Consider the following 22,196-nt stretch of genomic DNA (forward strand, 5'->3'; position numbering starts at 1 on the left):
AGAATGATACAGTAATTTTGAAAATTGTATGGATTTCAAAATTACGTTCTATTTTTTTCTCACAGACTCAATTTAAAAAAAAAAACATGTTTTTTATGTTTTTTTTAAATTTCATGTTTTTGTTGAAAATACATAATTTAAATCATAAAAAATATTTATAAAATATGTTTTCTTATAAAGGTACTTCTTACACATTGATTCCATGTCAAACCAGCAGAATTCAAACCAAAACTGGTCCTATTTCAAAAAGGGTTGTTCAAAAAATGACGCGTACAACAATTTTCGCAAAAAAAAAGTTCAAAAAATTTCCAAAAACGGTTAAAACAAACCTTAGCTTGAGCGATTTTTCAAAAACATAAATGAATAAATAATAACTAATAATTGGAACCGTTTGAGTATTCTAGAATGTTTTAAGTAACATGTTCTAGAATTAAGCATATATCTATTAACAGGATTTGGAGATGATTTTAAGAAAATAATTGAGGTAGAATAGGCCAAATACTACCAAAAACTAACATAAATAAATGCAAAATAAAATACTAAAATTGAACAAAAAAACCCTAAAACAAGAGAAGTAATTTTTTTTGTAAAACAAAAGTTTCTCAAAATGACCTCCTAAACACGATAAAAACAAAAAAATCGAAAATGGATTTTCTGAAAAATTGCAAAGTTTTGGAGCTTTGGCGTCTTCAGAAGAGTTGTTGCAAATGAAAAGGGGCAACTTTTGGTTTGGTTCAAAATTAGGGTGGTTCAAAATTAGGGTGATTTTGAAAATCTAACTTTGCAGGAATATTTTTGTGATTTTTCGTGTCTTCTAGAAAGTTGTTGGGCTTGCCAATCCAAGCAACTTTGTCGAAGACACCAAAATTTTATCTCGTAATTTACACCTTCTACGACCAAATTTATAGAAAGCATCTGAGCAAACTTTGAAAAAATCAGTTATTTTGAAGGTGTCAAATCAGGGTTCGGGGCACTTTTAGAGCTCTACAAATCCAACATTTTTATTTTTGACAGGTGAATTTGGACTTAAGAGTCAAATGTTACAGCTATTTTATGGTAAAAAAGATGCAAATTCTAAACTCCAAATTAACTTGTCAAAAAATGAAAATGTTGGATTTGTAGAGCTAAACTTGTTTTGAAATAAAAAGGAATAATTTGTTTAAAAAAACACGGCCAATTTTGACACCTGATTTGATTTTCTTATGCATTTGCAAAGCCACATAAAACTAGTAAAATCACCATATCCAAGATATTCTAATAATTTAGAGTTATCCTTTTTAATGCATTTTTAAGATTAAAAATTGATCAAAAAAGTCGCCGCTTGTGTTCTATCTTGTAACACGTCTGCTGTCAAGAAATACTTACAAAGTGTAATAAAAAATCATACCAAACCTACCATTTCCCTTCACATTCCTTGCTCTCCACAAAGGGTGATGAACACCGTCGCTCCGGCAGCGATCCTTTCCAGCACGACGGTTAGAGCGCGTGTGAAACGTGTTCGAAATGTGTCCACGCTTCAAATACTCCAGCCGCGGGAGCCAGACGCGAGATTACGTGGTCGATCGACGGCGCGATGATGTTGGATTATAAATATTTCCACGAAACACAACGGTTACAACTCCGAGGGATGATGACTTGCTCGTTCACCAGAATATCATCACTATCTGCCGCCAACACTACGATTTAGATTTTGTTTTTTTTTTTAGTAACAGACACACGCCGATTCTCTCGGAAAAATAACAACTAAAAGTCTGTTTTCAACACTATTCGCCGCGATAGTAACTGTCGATTATATTGATCTGTTTTCGAAAGCAACGGTAATAGATTGTCCGCCGGTGATAGAGCAGTGGAGTCCTTTTGGATCCAAATTGGCGCGCAATTTCGTGCACGTGTGACCCCGGTCATCGACGACGGGTTGTTTCTTCTTCGGGCGAGGTTGAACAACAACAATTTACTAGCATAGCAATAGTTCCACGAGGTTCGCGACGTTGCAACGAGGACCATTATTCCACTTCTTCTGGCGATAGCGCGGCGACTGAACTGAACTTGACTAGAGCTGAACAAATTCTCCAAACTGTCGCAACCGTATAATGTTTGCTCAAGCTGGGTTCCGTAAGGGCATTCCAGCGGTTCCGATATTTAGTCAGTCAACGCAGATGAAGGCAGCCCATTGTGTGGTGGTGAATCGAACACGCTGATGCAACGCAACAAACCGCTGACTTGCCAACAACACTGCTGTTCAAACGAAAACTTCTTCTTCACTCCAGAGTCAGCTTCAGCCTAAGCTACTGGCTTCGTTGTTCCTTACTGTTGGACGGCACCACAATTACTGGAAGGTTTACAAACTTCGCGACGGCCTTTTAAAGATTACGCGAATAGGGATGGTAACCTGCAATGACAAACAACAACAAAAATAAGTCTGATAAAGAAATAGTCCGTTATCACCGAGGTAATTAATTTACAGCCCACAATCACAATCCTTTTGCGCGCTGCACTTTTGACGCGGAGATCCATTTCGGACTATAGATAAAACAGATAGAGGTGCTCTCCGGTGGGTGTGAAATTTAACTGATAAAATGGACATACGACCCGATGCAGAGATTGCAGATTTTTGCACGTTCTGAAAACTAGTCGTGAGTTAACTTTCATATGGAGTTAACTTTATACTGCTGAGTTGGCCAAGTACAACATTTGCTTTCCCAAGAATTCAAAGGCAATCGTTTTGTTGATTACATTTTAATTCTTGGAATCAGTAGAACTTTGCATGGTGTGATTCACTCAGTTGTTTTATCAACTAAATGTGGCGAGCGACTATAAAAGGATAGTGCTCTCATAATTGTTTTGCAATTATTGTTCATCAAACATTTTTAACGCAGTGAGTAAGGCTATTACAAATTTGGAAATTTTTTAGGCTTTGGTCGAGGTTAAGAGAAAGAGATTTTTTTTCCAAATTTCAAGCAGAACTCAGAACCACACACTAGAAGAGCCCAAGATTACACATATTGCATGTACTTTTTAAGGTTGTATCGTTGTATGCAACAGCGACGAACCGCTTTTATTCTGCATACGGCCCTCCCAAAAAAAGGGAAACAAATCCAATTGCATGTGATGTAGGGGAGAGTGGGGAGATTTGATCCCCTTTTTTTGTATCGCACATAACTCTGTCAATTTCTCACCAAACTTTGAACTTTATGCATGAATTGAAAGCTTAAACATTCAACTATGTTTGGCTGGTAAGGGTATTTCATCAGATAAACTCTTCGAATCTTGCCAAGCGTTTTAAAAAAATATTTTAAACCGGCATTTTCAAAATGTTGGGGGTAATTTGATCCCCCTTTCAACCTGTTTAAGAAATCTTAAGCAAAATGTTTCTTATTTATCCAAACTGTTAATTTTCTATAAGTTACAACAATTTCACATTAAACCTGTACGTTTGTGTTAAAAAAATAACAAGTTTAGCATGCAAAATATTTAAAAACTTAAAATTTTCTTTTTTAAACCAAAATTGAGCATGTTTACAAAAGCTGGTAATTTTTGTTTACAAAACTTTTGAAAAATTGTTCAAACTGCAGTAAGTTATGTACAACTATACTAAAGGAAACTATGTAGGAAAACCCAGCCCAAATATTTAATCTTGAGGCTGATTCCAGTGACTGTAAAAATGCAGGGATCAAGTCTCCCTAAACGCACTTTTTTAAACAATTGATTGTAAAAATAGTATGACGATAAATTTAACGTCAAATGCATAAGGGTTTTGGAGTTGATATGTTTATCAAACAATTCATGTATAAAAAATATTTTTTTTAATAATTTATGAGTGTTTTCCATACTTATCAAAACAAAGAAAAAAGATCTTTTTGAAGTTTTTTGCAGCACTTCTTCGAAAAATGTGTGTAACTCAATCCAAACATTTTTTATTTTTTTTCTTTGTTTTCTACAATGAATTTTAGTCAATTTCGCACAACTTTCTAGAACAAAGCTAATTGTTTTACCCACATGCTGACGAGATACAGGCTTGGGATCAAGTGTCCCCGGGGATCAAGTCTCCCCACTCTCCCCTACAGGAAAAAAGTTTTTCTGAATAACTTGGAAAATTTTCAAGCCAGAAAGTATCAGAAATAGCTGAGCAATTCTCTCAACAATGAGCATTTTTTTGAAAATGTATTTTTTTATTTGAGTGATTTTTTTTGTATACATTCTCTATGACCAAAGAAGACATTTTGTATCATTGGTTCGTCCATACAAGTCTTCATACAATTTTAACAATCGTCCATACAAAAAGGCTATTAAAATATTCTTCAGAACGAATTTTCTAATCGATTTGATATCTTTGCCAAAGTTGTAGATATTGCCTTTGACTTTTTAGAATAAAAGCAACATTCTTTCTACAAAATCGGCCGATTACGTGCATTTATATTTTTGGGTTTTTTTTTATTTGGCTCTAGCTCAGATTTTCGAATATTTAAGTATAATTTTTGTATATACTGCTGTCAAAATTGCATGGAACCTTGTATGGGTGAACCAATGACACAATATGGCTTCTTTGGTCATAGGGAATACCACACAAAGTTTAAACTTAATCAAAAAAATATAAATAAAATCCATTTCCGGTTTTGGTGGAGAATAGCTCATATGGGAGGCATTGTATATAACTTGAAGGAAAATCATCAAAACTTAAAAAAAAAGTTGTGTTAAATATTGAATCGAGATGATTCTAGCTTCTCGCAAAGTACTCAAAATGTTAGTTACTGCGATATTGGTATCAAATGATCAAAAAAAATTCATACGTTTCAATAAAGCCCTTGCTAATATTTTTTAAAGTTTACGTCTCCCCCACCCATTTAAAACGGGCACGAAAAAACAGGGGGCAAAACAAATATTTTTTCAAAAAACTTAAAGATTTAAATGGAAATAAAAGTCAAATCAACTGAAAACAATTTAAAATGTATATTGCTGCATTAAAAATCATATTAAGCATGGTTGGGCTCGATTATAAATAATTGGATTTTTTTTTTGTAAAATTCCAATGTTACCATCCATAAACCACGTGGACACTTTTTCAAATCTCCCCTCCCCTACTTTGTAGACAATTGTCCATACAAAAAAAAAACATTTTTGTACGGAGCGTGAACAATCGCTGAAAAATATGTAGATTTGAGAACATTTTAGTATTTTTTTCGAAAATGGGTGTACCCCATTTGGCATAATGGACATTTGGCATAACGGGTTTTCAAGAAGGACGTTTGGCATAATGGACGTTTAACATAATTGGACCAAGACATCAGGGACGTTTGGCATAATGGACATTTGGCATAATGGACGTTTGGCATAACTTGTTCAAAAACCATCAAGGACGTTTGGCATAATGGACGTTTGGCATAATTATTGCTATTTTTTTTTGTTTTATTAAATTAGTATTTATTTTCTCCAAAGTATAATAATTTATAGTTTTTTTTTCCTATTTTCTAAATAATAAATAAAGCTTTAAAATGTATTTTTCCATAATTTTATTGATTTTTTTTAGAAAGAGTCTAAATAATTTTAAGATTTTTCTCCTTTTAAAAAACTATGCAGCTAATTTTGGGTATGAAATTTTTCCTTCTTTTATTTAAAATTCAACTAACAAAGTGATGTAAGTTTTGCCATCAATATTTTATACTATATTCCCTTTTCCCTCCTTTTTTGAATTCAACCTGAAGAATGTATGTATATTTTGCTCTTCCATAAAGAAATGCAATTAAGATTTTTTTCTCTTCTTTAATTTCAAAGCTAAAAGAAGGCAAAATCTCTCAAAAGATATGCCGTTTGTTTTTTTTTTTTTCAATATTTTGCAATTATTTGTTTTATGCATAATTCCTTTCTTTAATATTCAACCGAAAAAAGGGATGTACATTTGTTCTTACTTTAAATATCTGACAAATGATTAGTTTTTTTACTTTAAATATCTGACTTATGATTAGTTATGAAATTTTCTATTCTTTTATCTTAAATTCAACTTTTAGAAGGGTGAATATCTAAAACTTTTGATATATATATATATCTTACTTTTGAATATTCGACAATTGAGTTTGTTTATGAACTGTTCCCTTCTTTTATATAAAATTCAACTTATAAAAGAAAAAGTCTCTTTGAAGATTCCCATTTTGCCACTCTTTAAATGTTTGATAATCGCATTATTTTTATGTTTTTCACCTACCTCTATTCAAAATATCAATTTAATTAGCGATAATTTCTTTTTGTCCCTTCATTAAGAGTAGTTTTTTAAAAAATACAATAAGGGAAAATTGCATAAACAACTTTATTGCAAAAAATAAAGCTACAGAAAAAAATGTGCAAAAATGATGGAAATGTTTTAAGAGAACATCTATAAGAGAATTTCCCTTCTTCAAGTTGAATATAAAAATGATGGGAAAATTGCATAAAAAAACTTAATTGGAAAATATTTAAAGAATAGCAAAATCGACATCCCTTAACCCAAAAAACAGGGTCGAGAGTATTGTTCCATCAAAATTTATAGAGAGCTCAACCTGCAAAACAATTAATTTCATTAATTAATTAAAACAGTAAATCTTCAACAAGAGTCATACATCGACATCTGACTACTCTTGTGTCACCAAGCTGTTGTGGCCAAGGCAGTTTAGGTTTATTGGACCTTTTCAAAAATCCCAGGCTTTTTGTTTTGAATGATGAACTTTTGAACTCGAGGGCATAATTCTCTCGGTCATCTAGAACTGTGTTCTCTGTGTCTGTAAATTTTACCGCTACTCTCGTGTCGGACGAGTGCTGCCCAGTTCTAGGTGTTCTTAAGATTGAATTCGAAAAAAGGAAGGGACAAATGTGAATTTATCTAGAGATTTTTCCTTCTTCAAGTTAAATTATGATCAAAAGAAGGGAAAATTGCATTATAACAGCTCAATTGTCGAAGATTTGAAGAGTTTTTTTTATCTTTAAGTTGAATTTCATATAAAAGAAGGAAAAAAAATATTTAAAAAATATTAATGCTAATTAGGTATATTGAAAGGGGAAAAATGTAATGCTAACAGCAGGTATTTCCTTCTGTAAACTAAATTTTCAATAAAAAAATATCGAAATTTCATTAAAAATTTATTGTAAATTTATCAAAAAGGAAAAAAATACTATTGGATACCTAATTTTTCGAAAAAAATAATATTAATCCCTTAAAGTTATGTAAAAAGGTAAATAAACAATACATTTTCATTCGTGAAAATGAGGAATACTCATAAAATAAAACAAAAAAAAATCTAGAAATAACTATGCACAACCTATTTCTATTATCGGCTTATCAGCACTTTGATCATGAGTTACAGCTTTTGTAAAGTGTTTTTGACTGTTCTAAAGTAATAAATAGCTCAAATAAAAGTGAGCAAGCAACTCTCCATTGTTGATACATCCGAAAATGTTGATTTAATAGCAGAAAACAGCAAAAGTGATGAGAATTGGTCGAACGGCTTAGTGTGATTAAAATGGGTATATTTCCCCTAAATAACTGTTTAAGAGGGATGCCAGATTGAAAATATTCTGGGCATGGTCTTTTTATTACTCAATTAATTATTTAATTTATGTCAAAATGTCATAATATTGAAGCAGATGTAACCACCAACTCGGTAATATTTTAAAATTTAACCCTTTAACGCCCAGAGCTGTTTGCTTATCGTAAAAATAGTAAATGGCTTAATTTTGGTACAAAAATGCAGGAAATACTTTACTTTGACCCACAAACATCGAATTGGGGCAAAAAAGTAGAATTTTAAGTGGTGCACCAGAGCACCATCAGGAAGATGAGCAACTTTTTTTTAAACCACAAAATCTCGTTTTTTTCAAATCTATTGGTTCATTTGTTTGAAAACGCTTCGAAATGTGTTAAAAACTACTTATTCTTTGCTGTAAGACCATATTTCTGAAGTATTAACTACAAATTCTAAAATCTCAGCATTTTCAGGTTTCTTTGATTGGCTCATTCAAAACCCACGAACAACCATTTTCATGAAAAATGAGGAAAATAATAAAACTGTCGGTCTAATAACAATGTTTTGTCTTGTTTATGAATAGTCAAAACGTTTATAAACTTTTGTTTTGATAAAATAAGCTTTTTCTGTAATTTAGAAAAAAGTGCTCCTGAATATTTAGTTGCTCATATGCCTAGGTGGTGCTCTGGTGCACCAAATGAAACAGGTTGAAAAACACTTAAAACCGGTCCAAACTCACAATGTTATTAACAGGGGTTCTTGTCCAAGGCTCAAATGATAGCAAAACATTTTTTGTTTGATAAAATTTTGTGTTTGGTAATTTTTACGGGCTTTCGAAAACAGGTCTTATTTATTTCCCTAAAATTGGCCCATTTTTGTTTACATTTCGCATTGTAACTTTGCTGGTGCTAAACCAAATTTGATGAAATTTGGGAAGATGTTAGTATACATTCTACATGAACACCTGCAACTTAAAGTACCATGAAAAGTTGTGTCAGTTCCGAGATATTTGAGTTCAAAGTTTTGGTGCTCTGGAGTAACCATGGGCGTGAGAGGGTTAAAAATTTCGTCTTCCCATGCTTGTTGATGCTATAAAATTAATTAATGCACAGCAACCAAGGAAGTTGTTGTCTTCTATGTTGAAATTTACTGTTGGGGATGAATCAAAAATTATATCGATAGTTCCCGTAGTTTTGAAGAAACTGACATTTCTGTAAACAACAATCTCGTTTAATGTGCTGCAATTTTTTCCGATTTTTTTTAGAAAAACTGCACAAAAAAAAAACAATATATTGGACCATTTGAGAATTTGAGATAACAAGATTTTATAATTCCGCGCTCTCACCGCTTTTTTTTTCTTTCGTAAAACCGTTAAAAAAGAACGCGAAACGGGAATTGGGAATCGGCCCTCATGTCGGACGGACGCTTGGTTGCTGAGTTCGAATTCGTTCGTTTCAACTTTGTGTGGGTTCAATGAGAGGCGCTTCAAAATGACGATCATGACAGGCTCTTTCTGTGAGCTTTAAAATGTCGCTGTTATTTCAAACAAGCAGTTGACTTTATAATTCAAAAAAATATTTTAGAATTTCTTGCTACATACTATTTTCTACATTCAACCATTTTCCCCACAGCTCGAGTTGCTCGAAAATATGATTTAAAATCACCCTGCTGAACTCCCTTATTCCCGTACACTAACGTCAATGCCGCCCCGTTTCCGCTTCACATCTCATATTTACAAAGCTGAAATAAAGAAGACGAAGCCAGAAATGTAGAAAAAATAACTTATAGAAATAAGTACAAACACTCCGATTAGGATTACACTCGGCGTAATCATCGAGTCCGGGCGAGGCTTATCATCGGTCGCCACACAGCTTTCTTTGCTGCTGGACCTCGTGCTGCCGGCGTAGTTAGGTTGCCGCCGATTAGAAAGTCTATAAAACCGCGCCCAGTTGGCGTGGCCGCGGTCAGAACGTGATTTGCTGCCGTACTGATCACGTCTGAAATGGTTTTGCGTGGTGAGCGACTCTATTTTTTCGGGTTGTTCTTGCAAGGTGTTATGTTTGAACAAGTGGAGTTGGAGTAGATTTTTAGGAAAATCCAACCTGGTTGGTTTGAGCTGGTTTGACATGATGATTTTTTAAGCAGGTTTAAAAAAATAAGAATTGTGATATTTCAGCCACCGAAAAAGTTCTTGTCAACGATTGCAATTATTTTGTTGATTTTTTATTACAGTTTGACGAAGAGTTTGTCTGCTTTTTTGTTCTGTTTATAGATTTTCCTTTAATATATGTGTGTTGTGGTTGTATTATTATATTATTCATTGTGTCCTCAAAGATAGCCTTTCGTCAGCTTGATTTTCGTCATCTCTAAGTCACAATCATTTCTTGGATGATTTGCTTCTTGTTCATTGTCACTGAACCGATAGTGCGCGCGCGCGAGCGCGATTCATTCATCGCACTATCTTGCTTCTTCGGCTGCGTGTTTACTACATTGCACTCTGGTTATTTTTTTTTGTATTCTACAATTTCTCTGTCGCGATTTGCTTGCTCCCCTCTTGGTAGGGGAGAAAGGTGTCGATTTTAATCACACCCACACTTGAGAACAGGTTGGTTAATCCTCAAGTGTCGAGTTGCAGACATCCAGTTGACACAGTTTTTCTTACTCTTTTTGCTGAAGATTAATTTCAGGGGAATCGTTCTTCTTTAGATATATTTTGTACTTAGGTACTACGTTCTTTATCATGTTGGTAAGTTGCGTCGCTCGGACGATTTTTTAAAACGAAAATATCGAGAAATTATTATTTTTTCATCACGAAGAACTTTAAAGGTTGTTTCAAAAGAAAAGCAAACAAAGCTAAAAATTGTTGTCTAAAAAACAGGAAAAAATAAATTTACTCAGCTGTAGCCCAAATTGTCTGTACTCTTGCTGATGAGACAATAATAACCGTCTTCATTTTCAGCACGAGGGAGTACAAATGCGTCAATACGGGCGCATTGCTAGAGGTGTTGGCCGCGGTATAAAAACCGTGTCCCGGCTCGGATGTCTCCAGAACACGTCGGACTTGAAAGCTGAAAAGGTTGGCTTTTCGATTATTTTTTTCTGGGGAATTTGGAACTACCTTTCCCCGTGCATAATTTTGATTTTTAGCAAATCAAAAAGACACTAAACTAAGTCGCCGATCCTGAACTACTTCGCTAAGTATGAATGTTAATCTTTTTTTCGTTAATTTTGCTTCAAACAACGTTGCCGATTTTGTGAACGACTTTACACAGTGTATATTGCTACCGGGGGTTAGTTTGTATGATTATGATTCCCCTCGCGAGGGAGTTGATAACATTTTGCTTAAACGACTTTTTATTTTGTTTCTGGAAAGCACAAAGCATTCGCTCCTAGCGGAACTGCGCGAATCATACAGAAGCCAACGCGCAACTTATGTACAAACGCGCTCTGCAAAACCAAGCCACGTGCGCGATATTTACACTATTGTAGAGTTTAACCTTGTCTAAAACGGGTAATTTTACATAAACAACTCTCCTCTTTTTGTTATCGTTATCGTTAACGGAAGCGATTCATACTGGATATTGGCCAAAGTGCTGTTGTTTTCTACGAATATCATTGTATAAAAAAGCTAGTCTGATTTTATTTACAGCTCTTTCAATGTTAGAGGGGAAAGCACAGTTCAAAATTTCCCCGAAAAAAACAATCGCCAACCTGTTCATACAAAAAAGTAAAATCACAAAATCCAAAATAAATAGTTTGTAAATAATAAATCTCACAGACATAAAAAACAAACGAAATATGTTTTAAACGGTTACGCCTTTTTTCCCTAGAGCAGCTGCTGCTGCATCGCCGTCAGTCCGTTCAGCCACGACGCGGTGCCGTCTAGTCAGAAGATCTTGAACAGGCGCCGCCGCAGCGTCTGCAGCGCGCTGGTTCAGGACAGCTCGTCCGTCGCGTAGATGAAGCCCTGCTGCTGCAGGATGTACAGCCGCTTCTCGACGGCGTCCTTGTCTGTAATTTAGTCCGAAAAAAATCATTATTTTAAGAAAACTCTTCACAAAACAAAGCATAACTCACATTTGGAGAGTAGCATCTTGTCCTGGGGGTGGCTGCACTTTTGCGCCAGCGAGTGGAGCAGGATCTGCGCCGACTGGTACCGGGTGAAGCAGTCCTCCGGGTTGCCGAACAGCTCGTCCAGGGCGGCCGATTGGCACTGGAAAGGGAGAGAAAGGTGGACATTTTATATTTTTAAACCATCGATGAAATCAAATTTTTAACGATACAGTTTGTGAAAGAGGTAAGAATTAAATCGTATGTAAATGATCCCAAGATAGAGATCGTAGATCGTAGTTTTTAGGCTCCAAACGTTTTTTTTTGCTATTTTTCGAAAAAAAAGCTCTGGTAAAATTTTAACATGAATACTTTTCTTAAAATAATAAATTGGTATTACTAACTTTCCTGTCCCATAACATCACGATCTATAAACTGGCATGGCGGGCGCCGTTGGTGTCCACGGACTGTTACCTGTTTTCACACAGCAATCTCGCAGCTTTAAATTTTAAGCGCATTTATACATGCTGTTGGTACAGAAAAGCCCACTAGATTGTTAAAGTGTATTATCGGCAGTGCAGATAGGTCATGTGGTCCTCATCAGTCCTGAACAGAATGGCAATCACGGGTGGTCTCTCAAGCTAAGCTTTAAGACGGGAAAAGCCTAGATCTGATCAATAAATTCGCCAAAAAATAATTTTTAAACCAATTCTGAATCATCAAGATGCATTGGGAATAAGAATTCTCGAAATATTTGAAAATTGTGGGTATATAAATAATTTACCTTTTCCATGTGCCAAAGTATAAAAAAAAGTTTTTTTTTTCTTTTTGGGTCAACTTTTATCGTTCTCAGGAAACAGAACAGGACATTTTCATATATTTTTTCAATCGACTTTCTCCGATATCAATGAAACTTTGTAGACGTGTTTTCTTAAGGAGGTATTAGATTGTGACAAAAAAACTCGCCAAAAACTCGCACTTTTCTGTGTTTGACAGTTTGCAAAACTCGCAAAATGTATGCAGGTTGACGTTTCTGCAAACAAATTAACTTCTCAAATCTGACTAAAATGGGATCACAAAACTCGAAATTGATGTTACAAGTGGGAAAATAAAATGTTACGAAAAAAAAAAATAATTATTTGGTCGTGATTCGATTATCCGAAGTCTCATGCAAACCTTCGGAGCCAGTTGCACTAGAAAATGAAATTTTAGAAAAGCATAAGATATTTAACTCTTTGGCTGTCGCGCATCCTTTCAAAAAGTGGTCGAAGACAAACTTATACACAATTAGATGGACTTTCTTGAAAAAACACACACTGAAAGAAAAATACATAATATTTCTATGAGATTGTTCGATTTTTGAGTCTAGTATTCACATTTAAAGATCAAACGGCCTTATAAGAAATGCAGAATGGTTTGTCCTTCTTAAAAAAAATAACAAATTATTATGCATGCCGACGACAGCAGGATATTTTATCAGTGTAATTGTCTGGATTGGGTTTTACGATATAAATATTGTTTAAAACTGGAAAATCATTTTTCATCATAGTAAGACATGAGAAGGGCTAACAACCAAACTCAAATAGTAAAAATAATCATATCCTCTTCATAAGCTAAAAAATCAACCTTAGATTTTTTATACAGGACTTTTTCGGGGCTGAGTACGTAGCCCAGTTACCGAATGCAGCTCGGCCCAGTCTGGACCGAACAAATAATGCAGAGGGGACCACCAATGCATTATATTTTGTTCATAAAATATAATATAAAAGTTACTTATGTTTGTGCCCAGAGCTCATTTCTCAAGTTTTCGTTAATTGGGACTTGAAATTTCACAAAAACTTAAAACATATATTTTATTCTTGACAGTTGATTTTTGCATCCATTGACCCCTCCGTCATTTTTGTTTGTTTTGGTTTTTTGACATTTGTCTGCTTTTTAAGTGCCCCAGGTATCGAGCGCCCAGTTAAAAAGCAACCCAGTTAAACAACGCTCAGTTACCGAACAAGTTCTGTAATGTAAAATTCGCCTAGTAATCGCATAAATGTCCCATATGCAATTTTGTCAATTTTGACATAGATATTGGAAAAGCTTCGTTTGTTGTTTTTTTTACATCGTAAAGCAATATATCGAATCAATCAAAAAATGTTTTAAAAACTACATTCAAAGTTTTTTTTTCACATTGTATATCGAACTCATATTTTTTCGACATAAAGAATGAAAAAGAAGGGCTAACTTGATGACACTGCGAAATAGCATTTTTCTCTCAAAATTTTGTAGATTTTGGTCGTCTTTTTCTATAGGTGAGCAATTCTCCACCAAAACCGGAAATGACTTTTATTTATATTTTTTGATTTGGTTCTGGCTTTGTTCTATCCAGGTTTTTAAGCGAAGATGGCGTTCGAATGTTGAACGTCCGAAATGTCAAAATCGCGCAGTAGCACCAACATTAGAAAAAAATGCGGCTGTCGTGCCATGGCACACTTTTTTCGTAATGATGGTACCACTGCGTGATTTTGACATTTCGGGCGTTCACCATTCGAACGCCATTTTCGCTTAAAAAGCTGGATAACCAAAGAAGCCATTTGTCATTGGTTCACCCATACACCCAGAGGCCATAAAATTTTGGCAGTTGTCTATATAAACAATAGTACGAAAATTTTCGAAAATCTGTAACTATTGAATGAATTTTCTGATCAATTTGGTGTCTTCGGCAAATTTGTGGGAATTGATTAGGACGATTCAGAAAAAAATTGGTACACGAAACATTTTTTTTTTTGACAATTTTATATTTTTTTACAAAAAAATCAAAATCCATATTTTTGAATTTTTTGACATGTTTTAGGGGCCCTAGCGTGCACAGGGTGGGGCAACATTGGACAACTGCCCCACCATCCTCAGAAATTTGTTCTAAATTTGGTCAGGGGGTGTCCAAAAATGACGTATTTTTTAAAACGTCCATATTACTGCCCCACCTTCCTGAAAGAGCTGGGCACGCTAGTGTTTAGGGGACAAAAAACCGCCAATGCAATGTTTCAACTCACCATCTGTATCGCGTGATCGTACAGGATCTTGTCCGCGGTGATATTGCTTGCCCCGGCCCGCTGCAGCAGCCCGGTGCCGTTCAGTTTCTTCGACTCGCACAGCGTGGACCGGTACCGGGAGTGCATCATCGAGAGAACTACAAGACAATTTGAAATTCGAGTTAGCTTTTTGATTTCTTGAATAAATCTGACATTACTTACCATTCTTCACCGTATTCGAGGGCTTCAGGTGGCCGCTTTGCAGCTGGGACGATGCCAGGTGCATTCCGGACGAGAGCAGGTTCAGGGCTCGTACCAGCAGGACCAGCCGCTCGGCCCGTTTGCAGTGTTCGGGCGCGTGCGGCGCAATGGGTTGAGCATCGGCCGACATGAGCGCCGACAGGGGGGCACACCGCGAGTCGGCCACCTCCAGGATGCAATCGGTCAGGGCGATCACAAAGTTGAGCTTGGCCAGCGTCTCGTTATGTTCGCGCTAGAAGGGGAGAAGCGGGCTTAGTTGAGGGTGTTCTTTTGGGAGAGGTTTGTTGGGGTCTTACGTCTAGCAGCGTTTCGGCCGGTAGCTCCGGCGCGTGGAAGTTGATCGGGTGATCGTCCAGGTTGTTGTCGTGCAGGTAGCTCTGCAGACCGCCGGTGGCGCCCATCTCCGGCAGCGTGAACGCCCGCGTGCCCAGCGGATGGGTGTTGTTATTGTCCGTGGCGCCCATCAGCGTGGGACTGCCGAGCGCCGGCAACTTGGACAGGGCGTTTGATAATACTGGCGAGCTGGTTCCGGAACGGCGCAGCGGGGACTGGTGCGAGGCCGGCGACACCGTCCAGCACGTTGGCGGCGGCGGCGTCTCCGACAGCGATCCTCCCGAGGTCGATCTCCGGCGGCCACCGGACGGGGGCGTTCCGATGGCAAACTGCACGGCCGGCGGCGAGATTGAGCTGATATCACAATTGCTGTTCCGGTGCTCGGATCGCTTCATGCTGATCGGCTGAGATCGAGGTATCGCATTGGGGATGTTCTGCGAGAGAAGAGAATTGCTAGTAAAGCCTATTAAGTTGAAAAGTAAGTCTTGAAAGTCACCTTTGGTGGAGTCTGAGTTTGCGGCCGTGAAAGCTTTCTAGCTGCCGACGGGACGGGCTTCGGTTCCGAGATCGGGAGGGAGCTGGGTCTCGGTGGACTCGCCTGAGCGTTCGAACCAGTTTGAGGCACTCTAGTTGGTTTACTGTAAATGGCGAGATTGCATTATTGATCTGATTAATTTTCACTTAAGAGTTCAAAACTAACCTCTTATCATAGTTTCCGCTGCATGGGTCGATCGGCAGATTGCTGGGCACTAGCACAAAGTCATCCGAGTTGTCCTGACTGCTGTTGGACGTGTTGTTCGCGCTGGCGAGCGTGGCCACGCTGTCGTCGATCTCCACTGGCACTACAAAGAAAATGATCGAATTTGTTGTTAGATTAGCAAATTGTTTTTTTTTTTTTAGGTTAGTAAAATACTATCGCTACTCTCACTTTGCACCCCACAAAATAAATGCAATTTACCTACGTAGTTTCTAAATTTTAATCAAAATTCTACAAAAAGTTTGGAAATTGCGCCTCAACTGCAAACAAATTCGGGGAGCGTTTTCTTCCGTTCTTTTGGTGACAATCGGGTGCACTAGAAGAATCTCAACCGCGCGATGATGGACGGAAAAACGGTTGATCATCTGCCAAATTTGCGCACTTTAAAAGCGTGAGAGGTTGAGAGGGAGAACATCGGTACAGACAAAGAGCAAAAGTGCAACCACAAGTGCAGCACCAGCTCTGGGGAAGTAAACACACAGGTTTATTACATTACATTTTGGTTTTTGGCTAGTTGTGGTGTGGTGGAAAATGAAAAGGGAAAGAAAGCGAACGTGATGTTATGGTTTTTTGGTGTGTGCTATTTTGACGGTAACGGAAAAAGAAAAGATTTGTTTGTACAGGTGGAGACGGTAGGTTGTTCAATGGTAGTGGAGTGCCATGCTTCTCCATTGAATAAAGTTTAAAAAAATTAATTACCTGCATCGAATACTTAAAAAAAAACCCTCGTAACCCTTCAATTGTTTTCCCAACAAATGTGAGGGTATTACTTAAAACTTTAAAAATGTTCACCTATAAATTTTCAATGAAATGGGACAATTCAGCACATTTTTTAAATTGAAAATTAACAAAATGACAGTAATTTCACTGTAATCATTCCTTATGCATTTTAGCTATTTTTTTCATGATTGAAAAGTAGCCGGCGTGGCATATTGAAACCCGAACCAACAGTTTCCAAGCAGACCCGTGGTACTGACGTAGCTTGCTGAAGCCGCCACAAAATGTTTGGTGGCGCTGTTTCGGGATTATCATTTCAGAGGGTCACAAATCAAAATATATTAAATCTTATTTAATTTTTTTGGAAAAAATCCTGTAGCTGCTCAGAATGATTCTTTTCATTAAAATAAACCAAAAATGCCTCCAACAACAATATATCGTCAGCTGTGTGCTATCTTGTGATATAGAACATTTTGGTCGAAAATGAGTTAAAGATGACGTTTTGCTATACTTAACAAACACTACAAGATGCTTTAACCCGATTTTGGAAACTCGCTTCCGTTTCCCGGATATCGCAATACACACTTGTGACATAGACCAATTTATCATCAAAATGATCGTGCACACTTGTGACACGTCATATATGTTGTTGGAAAATGTGGAAAATTTTTCTTGTTTTTCACAAATTTATGTACACACATACTTTCTAAAAGCAATGCAACCTTTTGTTTTTAAAAACATACTGACTAAGTTGGTTAAACTATTGATTTAAGCCTATTTTTGTTTGTATGGGAATTTTGTGCACACTTGTGACACGTAGTACAATTTTACTTTCGAAACACAATTGTGACACGTGCTTTTCAGATTTTTATTTACATTATTTACTGTATCTTTTAACTGATGTAACCAAATTAGTTGAAACTTGGAGCGTTTGTTAAGCGATAGTATACGAACCAATTGCTTCAAAAAGTTTGGCTCTATCATTCATAAATTTGAAATTATTTACCAACAAACATGAAAAATCGATTTTCTCGAAAAGTACTAAATGGTCGTTGTCACAAGATAGCACACAACTGACGATATGTCTAGCAGGAGTCTTATTTAAATCCTCTGAAATGTCTTCCACAAATGGAGTACCCGCAGTCGAGCAGTTTTTGACAGTTCGCTCCATAAGAAATACATTGTAGAAAAAAGCAAAAACTGCTCGAATGGAAATGCTCCATTGTAATTTGGCCAATGAACTTACAGATCATCATAATTTTGATTTAAATCCACTAGCGTGCCCAGCTCTTTGAGGAAGGTGGGGCAATAATATGGACATTTTGAAAAATACGTTATTTGTGGACACCCCCTGACCAAATTTAGAACAAATTTCTGAGGATGGTGGGACAGTTGCCCCATGTTGCCCCACCCTGGGCACGCTAGTGTTTAAATCTACAATTTGAGACGGTTAAACAAATATGTGAGCTCAACCATTTTGTTGAGAAACCTTAAGAGCGAGTTCACGAACAGGGCATTGTTAGGGACGTCGTGGAGCTCACCATATAGTTTCGAGGAAGCATGGTACATTTTACCACATTTACGTTTACAAGAATTCATGTTTTGGAGTCAAACAAACCAACTTCTATGGTACCCCGTGGATTAAATGTGTTGGTAAATTTTCGACCTTAAAGCCTTCTATGAACAGCTGTTTTTAGACATAAAAGTTCAAATTTAGAAACTAATTTTGTTGTTTTGTGTCTATTCTAACTGAAACCAATAAAAATATCCAAATATTGTGCAAAAACATTGCACTTCCCAATGGAGCACCCGCAGTCGAGCAGTTTTTGACAGTTCGCTCCATAGGAAATACATTGTAGAAAAAAGCAAAAACTGCTTGAATGGAAGTGCTTCATTCACCTCATGTGTCCCGATTTGCCCCGGATATTTTTCATTTAATTTCATTTTAACTAACAAAACAAAAATTATAGAAAAAAATTATTTTCGTCCTTTCGATTTTGCACCCTTTTCGTCATGTTACTCCCCATAATTTTGAAACTAGATACCAAAACTTTGCTGCCCATGTTCGCATAAATGTCCCATATGCAAAAACAGCAAGCTGAGAAAAACGCATTTAAAGTTTGTCCCATACATAAGGCTACGTGTTAAGTTTTCGCGAAAAAACTGGATTTCCTCCTGATTTCTAGAACAAAGTACTGGATGTTATAGACTCTTTTGAAGGAGCATACGATTTTGAACCAAACTGCATAAAAAACTCGAAATCGATGAAAATGCATATGGGACATTTATGCGATCAGGGGCAGTTTGGTACTTTTTAGGCTTCAGTGACATTGTATGCAGATGACAGCCGTAGCATTCCCGTGTTTCCAAGATATCACGAGTTGAAAAATAAGGACCAAAAACTGTCTATAACATGCCATTGGTGCACTTCATTAAAAAAAGTAAAGCCATTTTTGATTGCAAATTTGATGTTGAAGATGGTTTCTGAAATTTTGTTTGACAATCATATTTTTCCCAAAAGTCTTATAATTTTGCATTAAAAAACTATTTTATGTTTCTATTTATTTAGGAGTTGTAAAAGTTTGAAGGGTTTAAAGATTGACTGGAATCAAATAAATCATAGCCTTGTTTGAAAAATGATTATTTTTTTGACTGACAGAATTAATGTTCTTTAAATTTAATTTAAAGAAAATAATGCCATGGGTAACGATTTATAAAAACTGATGATCTTTTTTCCTAGACATGACCATAAAGTATGTCACACTAAAATCGGCCAAAATTAACCTCCCTCCCCCCCCATGTCACACTTTGTAACGCTTGCTCCGACCTTTTTTCTTTAAAGCCTCGTATCGTGTTGGGTTCATGAGTTAAGTATATCAAACATTACACAGAGTGATAAAACTTTTTTTTCATATATTTTTAAGACTGAATTTTCAGTATTTAAGAAATTATCTAGCATGACGTCACAGTCTAACAAACCCCCCACCCCTCTTGCCACTCTTGCGAAAAACTTCCTCCCCCCTAGAGCGTCACGTACTTTATGGATGACGCCCTACTGATTTTTCGGGCAAAACCCCAAGGGGAGAAGGGAAGGGCGACATAAACTTTGAAAAATATTAATATAAATTTCAAGAAATTGTAGATATTGAAGATCTAAGTCAAGCCGGTAATACTGTCATAAAATTAATGATCTGGCTACACTTGAAATATCTTTATATTAGGACGAATGTAGAAAATTTGGAAATAAATTGTTGCAAAATAATATAGAAGTCCTTATCTTAAGGGTTGAAAAACAGTTTATGTTATCACAACAAAATTTGTTATTGGTCTGATATTGGTTGAAAGCCAAAACAACAATATTTTTTTGTAATGGAAGAATACCTCCAACTGTTATCTGGATGATCGGATTAGTTGTTAAAAAAAACAAAAAAATAATAACAAAAATTAGTTCGAAGAATAACTAAAAATGTTATTTGTCTGTTATTGAAATAAAAATCCAATAACAATTATTAAAATAAAAATCCAATAACAATGTTATTGGTCGAGTTTTTATTCAAATATCAAAAAATGTAATTCCAAAGTTATTTCCCTCTGCTCGGGAAATCATGCAATTTTGTTGAAAGGATTTTCAAGGTCACATTCGAGTTCCTCGATCCCAAATCAGTTAAAGTCAAGTGCTACATTACCAAATAAATAATCCCGATACTCAATCACCATCATATTGGCCACCATACTTCCAGATCACTTTAAGAGCGTCAGACGAAAAATAAGATACCCGAGCAGACGGCCATTTCAATACCACATGCTGTTGAAATAACATAAAGTGTTATTGAATCTTCTTCTTTTCAAAAATCCATCCATGCATAAGAGTTTAATAACAGTTAACATAACATTAATTCAACAAAATTTTGTTTTGGTTTGACATTGGTGTACAGTGTTGACTTTTTGCAATACAAGGCCAATAACATTTTATGTTATTTATAACAAGTTTTGTTATTAATTGATTATAATTTTGTTGTTATTGTGATAGGAGAGTAAATTTGAAGGTTTCTAAATTAGTATTGTTGATTTTTACAAAAAGTGTTAAATGCCAATAAATTGTTTAAAACCTGTACAATTTCAAATAAAAAAATATTTGGGTTGAAATCTTCAGTAGCCCCTACCGTTATTATTCTCCAACGTTTGCTGCTTTTGCTGTTCTTGCTGTAACTGTTGTTGTTGCTGCTGCTGCTGCTGTTGGTGTTGTAGTTGTTGTTGTTGCTGCTGGTGATGTAGCTGCTGCTGTTGCTGCTGACGAAGAAGTAGCTGCTGGTGCTGCAGAGGCGACATGGCCGTCCTCTGGTGTGGACTAGTGACTTTTGCCGAGGACGGCTGCCCGGCCGTGGCCGCCTGGGAGGACTGGGGGGCCTCTGTGAATTTTTTTAGGAAATTTTTTGAATTAATAAATATTAAGTTATTTTTTAAGATGATACGAACCACTATTCTGAGGCGTAGTCTGTCGCTGCAGGAACGAATGGTTGAAGAACATTTCAAAGTTCATCCGTTCTTTGGCGTTTCTCCGGAGTAGTCCCATCAGCAGGTCCGTCATCTCTTTGGACGTTCCGGGGGGAATTCTGCGAAGGAAAAATAAGAAAACAACATTTCATTTCCAATCCAAGGAGAGCACTTTGAAGACTCACTTTGGCGCCAGGTTGGCATTCTTCTCGTAGAACATCTTCAGTTCCTGGGGTGTCTGAGCCTGGAATGGTGCCTTGCCGGTGAGGCATTGGAAAACGATCGTCCCGAGGGACCAGAGATCGGCCTTGGCGTCGTACTGCAGCGACATGATCACCTCTGGGGCCTGTCCGGAGAAGATTTTGAGTTAGTTTAAAAAACTTCTTAAAATTACTTGTAGCTTGATCTTACCATGTACATTGGAGATCCGCAAAGGGTGGCCGCCATATTTCCGTCCTGGAGAAATCGGGCAAACCCGAAATCGGCTAAAAGATCAAACAATTATGAGTTTAAACCAAAAAAAATGTAATTAGATCAAAACTAACCAATTTTGAGTGTGATTTTCGATGGCGCTGGAAGATTCTTGCCGTAGCTGTGGGACAGCAAAATGTTCTGCGGTTTCAAATCCCGGTGGACCACCCCAACGGCGTACAGAGCCTTCATTGCACTCGCTGCAAGAAAAAAGAAAAAGGGGGAAAGATGCCATAAAATAGTGTTTACAGAACTATAAAGTGCACCATTTGCCCTTTTTCCTAGAAGAACGTGCCGGCCTCCAATCTGGGCGCGGAATGTCAGGTGTAAAAGCAATAAAAGCGTACATTTTTTCCTCCAACGGAGTGAATTTTCTTTTTTGGGAGGTACTTTAATTACCTAATTGACACAAAAAGAGCCGTATCGTGTCCTCGCTGAGGGTACCCTTCACGGCCAGGTAATCCGCCAAATCGCCACCGTTGCAGTACTGAAAAAAGAGAGAGTAGAGAAAAACTTTAATTAACAAAGTGGATAATGGATTTTTTTTCTCACAAGTTGGACAATCAATTCAGCAAAGAGGAGGATTATTACGCAATTTCTCTACCG

At 36.6% G+C, this 22,196-nt stretch overlaps 2 protein-coding genes across 3 annotated transcripts in view; both read right to left on the minus strand.

Annotated features, from left to right (window-relative positions):
• The window catches only part of LOC6032314 (pollen-specific leucine-rich repeat extensin-like protein 1), a 61,868-nt gene extending 59,496 nt beyond the window's left edge, over window positions 1-2,372 (minus strand). The window contains exon 1 of one of the 2 annotated variants that reach the window (XM_038251890.1): window positions 1,397-2,372. The gene's annotated coding sequence lies outside the window, so the exon portion shown is untranslated. Of the gene's footprint in view, window positions 1-1,387 lie in introns of both variants that reach the window. The other variant, XM_038251891.1, reaches the window with a different exon arrangement.
• Window positions 2,373-9,694: 7,322 nt separating this feature from the next.
• LOC6032310 (serine/threonine-protein kinase ULK2) overlaps window positions 9,695-22,196 on the minus strand; it is a 71,236-nt gene continuing 58,734 nt past the window's right edge. The window contains exons 3-15 of the mRNA XM_038257949.1: window positions 21,990-22,077; window positions 21,665-21,790; window positions 21,531-21,604; window positions 21,305-21,465; window positions 21,102-21,238; window positions 20,789-21,034; window positions 15,852-15,993; window positions 15,648-15,789; window positions 15,115-15,585; window positions 14,780-15,050; window positions 14,579-14,715; window positions 11,565-11,700; window positions 9,695-11,498 (exon numbers count right to left, since the gene is read on the minus strand). Of these exons, the coding sequence (XP_038113877.1) occupies window positions 11,422-11,498; window positions 11,565-11,700; window positions 14,579-14,715; window positions 14,780-15,050; window positions 15,115-15,585; window positions 15,648-15,789; window positions 15,852-15,993; window positions 20,789-21,034; window positions 21,102-21,238; window positions 21,305-21,465; window positions 21,531-21,604; window positions 21,665-21,790; window positions 21,990-22,077 (2,208 nt within the window). The 3' untranslated portion in view covers window positions 9,695-11,421. The remainder of the gene's footprint in view (window positions 11,499-11,564; window positions 11,701-14,578; window positions 14,716-14,779; window positions 15,051-15,114; window positions 15,586-15,647; window positions 15,790-15,851; window positions 15,994-20,788; window positions 21,035-21,101; window positions 21,239-21,304; window positions 21,466-21,530; window positions 21,605-21,664; window positions 21,791-21,989; window positions 22,078-22,196) is intronic.

This window comes from Culex quinquefasciatus, chromosome 2, assembly GCF_015732765.1.
Source record: "Culex quinquefasciatus strain JHB chromosome 2, VPISU_Cqui_1.0_pri_paternal, whole genome shotgun sequence".
Classification (NCBI taxonomy): Eukaryota; Metazoa; Arthropoda; class Insecta; order Diptera; family Culicidae; genus Culex; species Culex quinquefasciatus.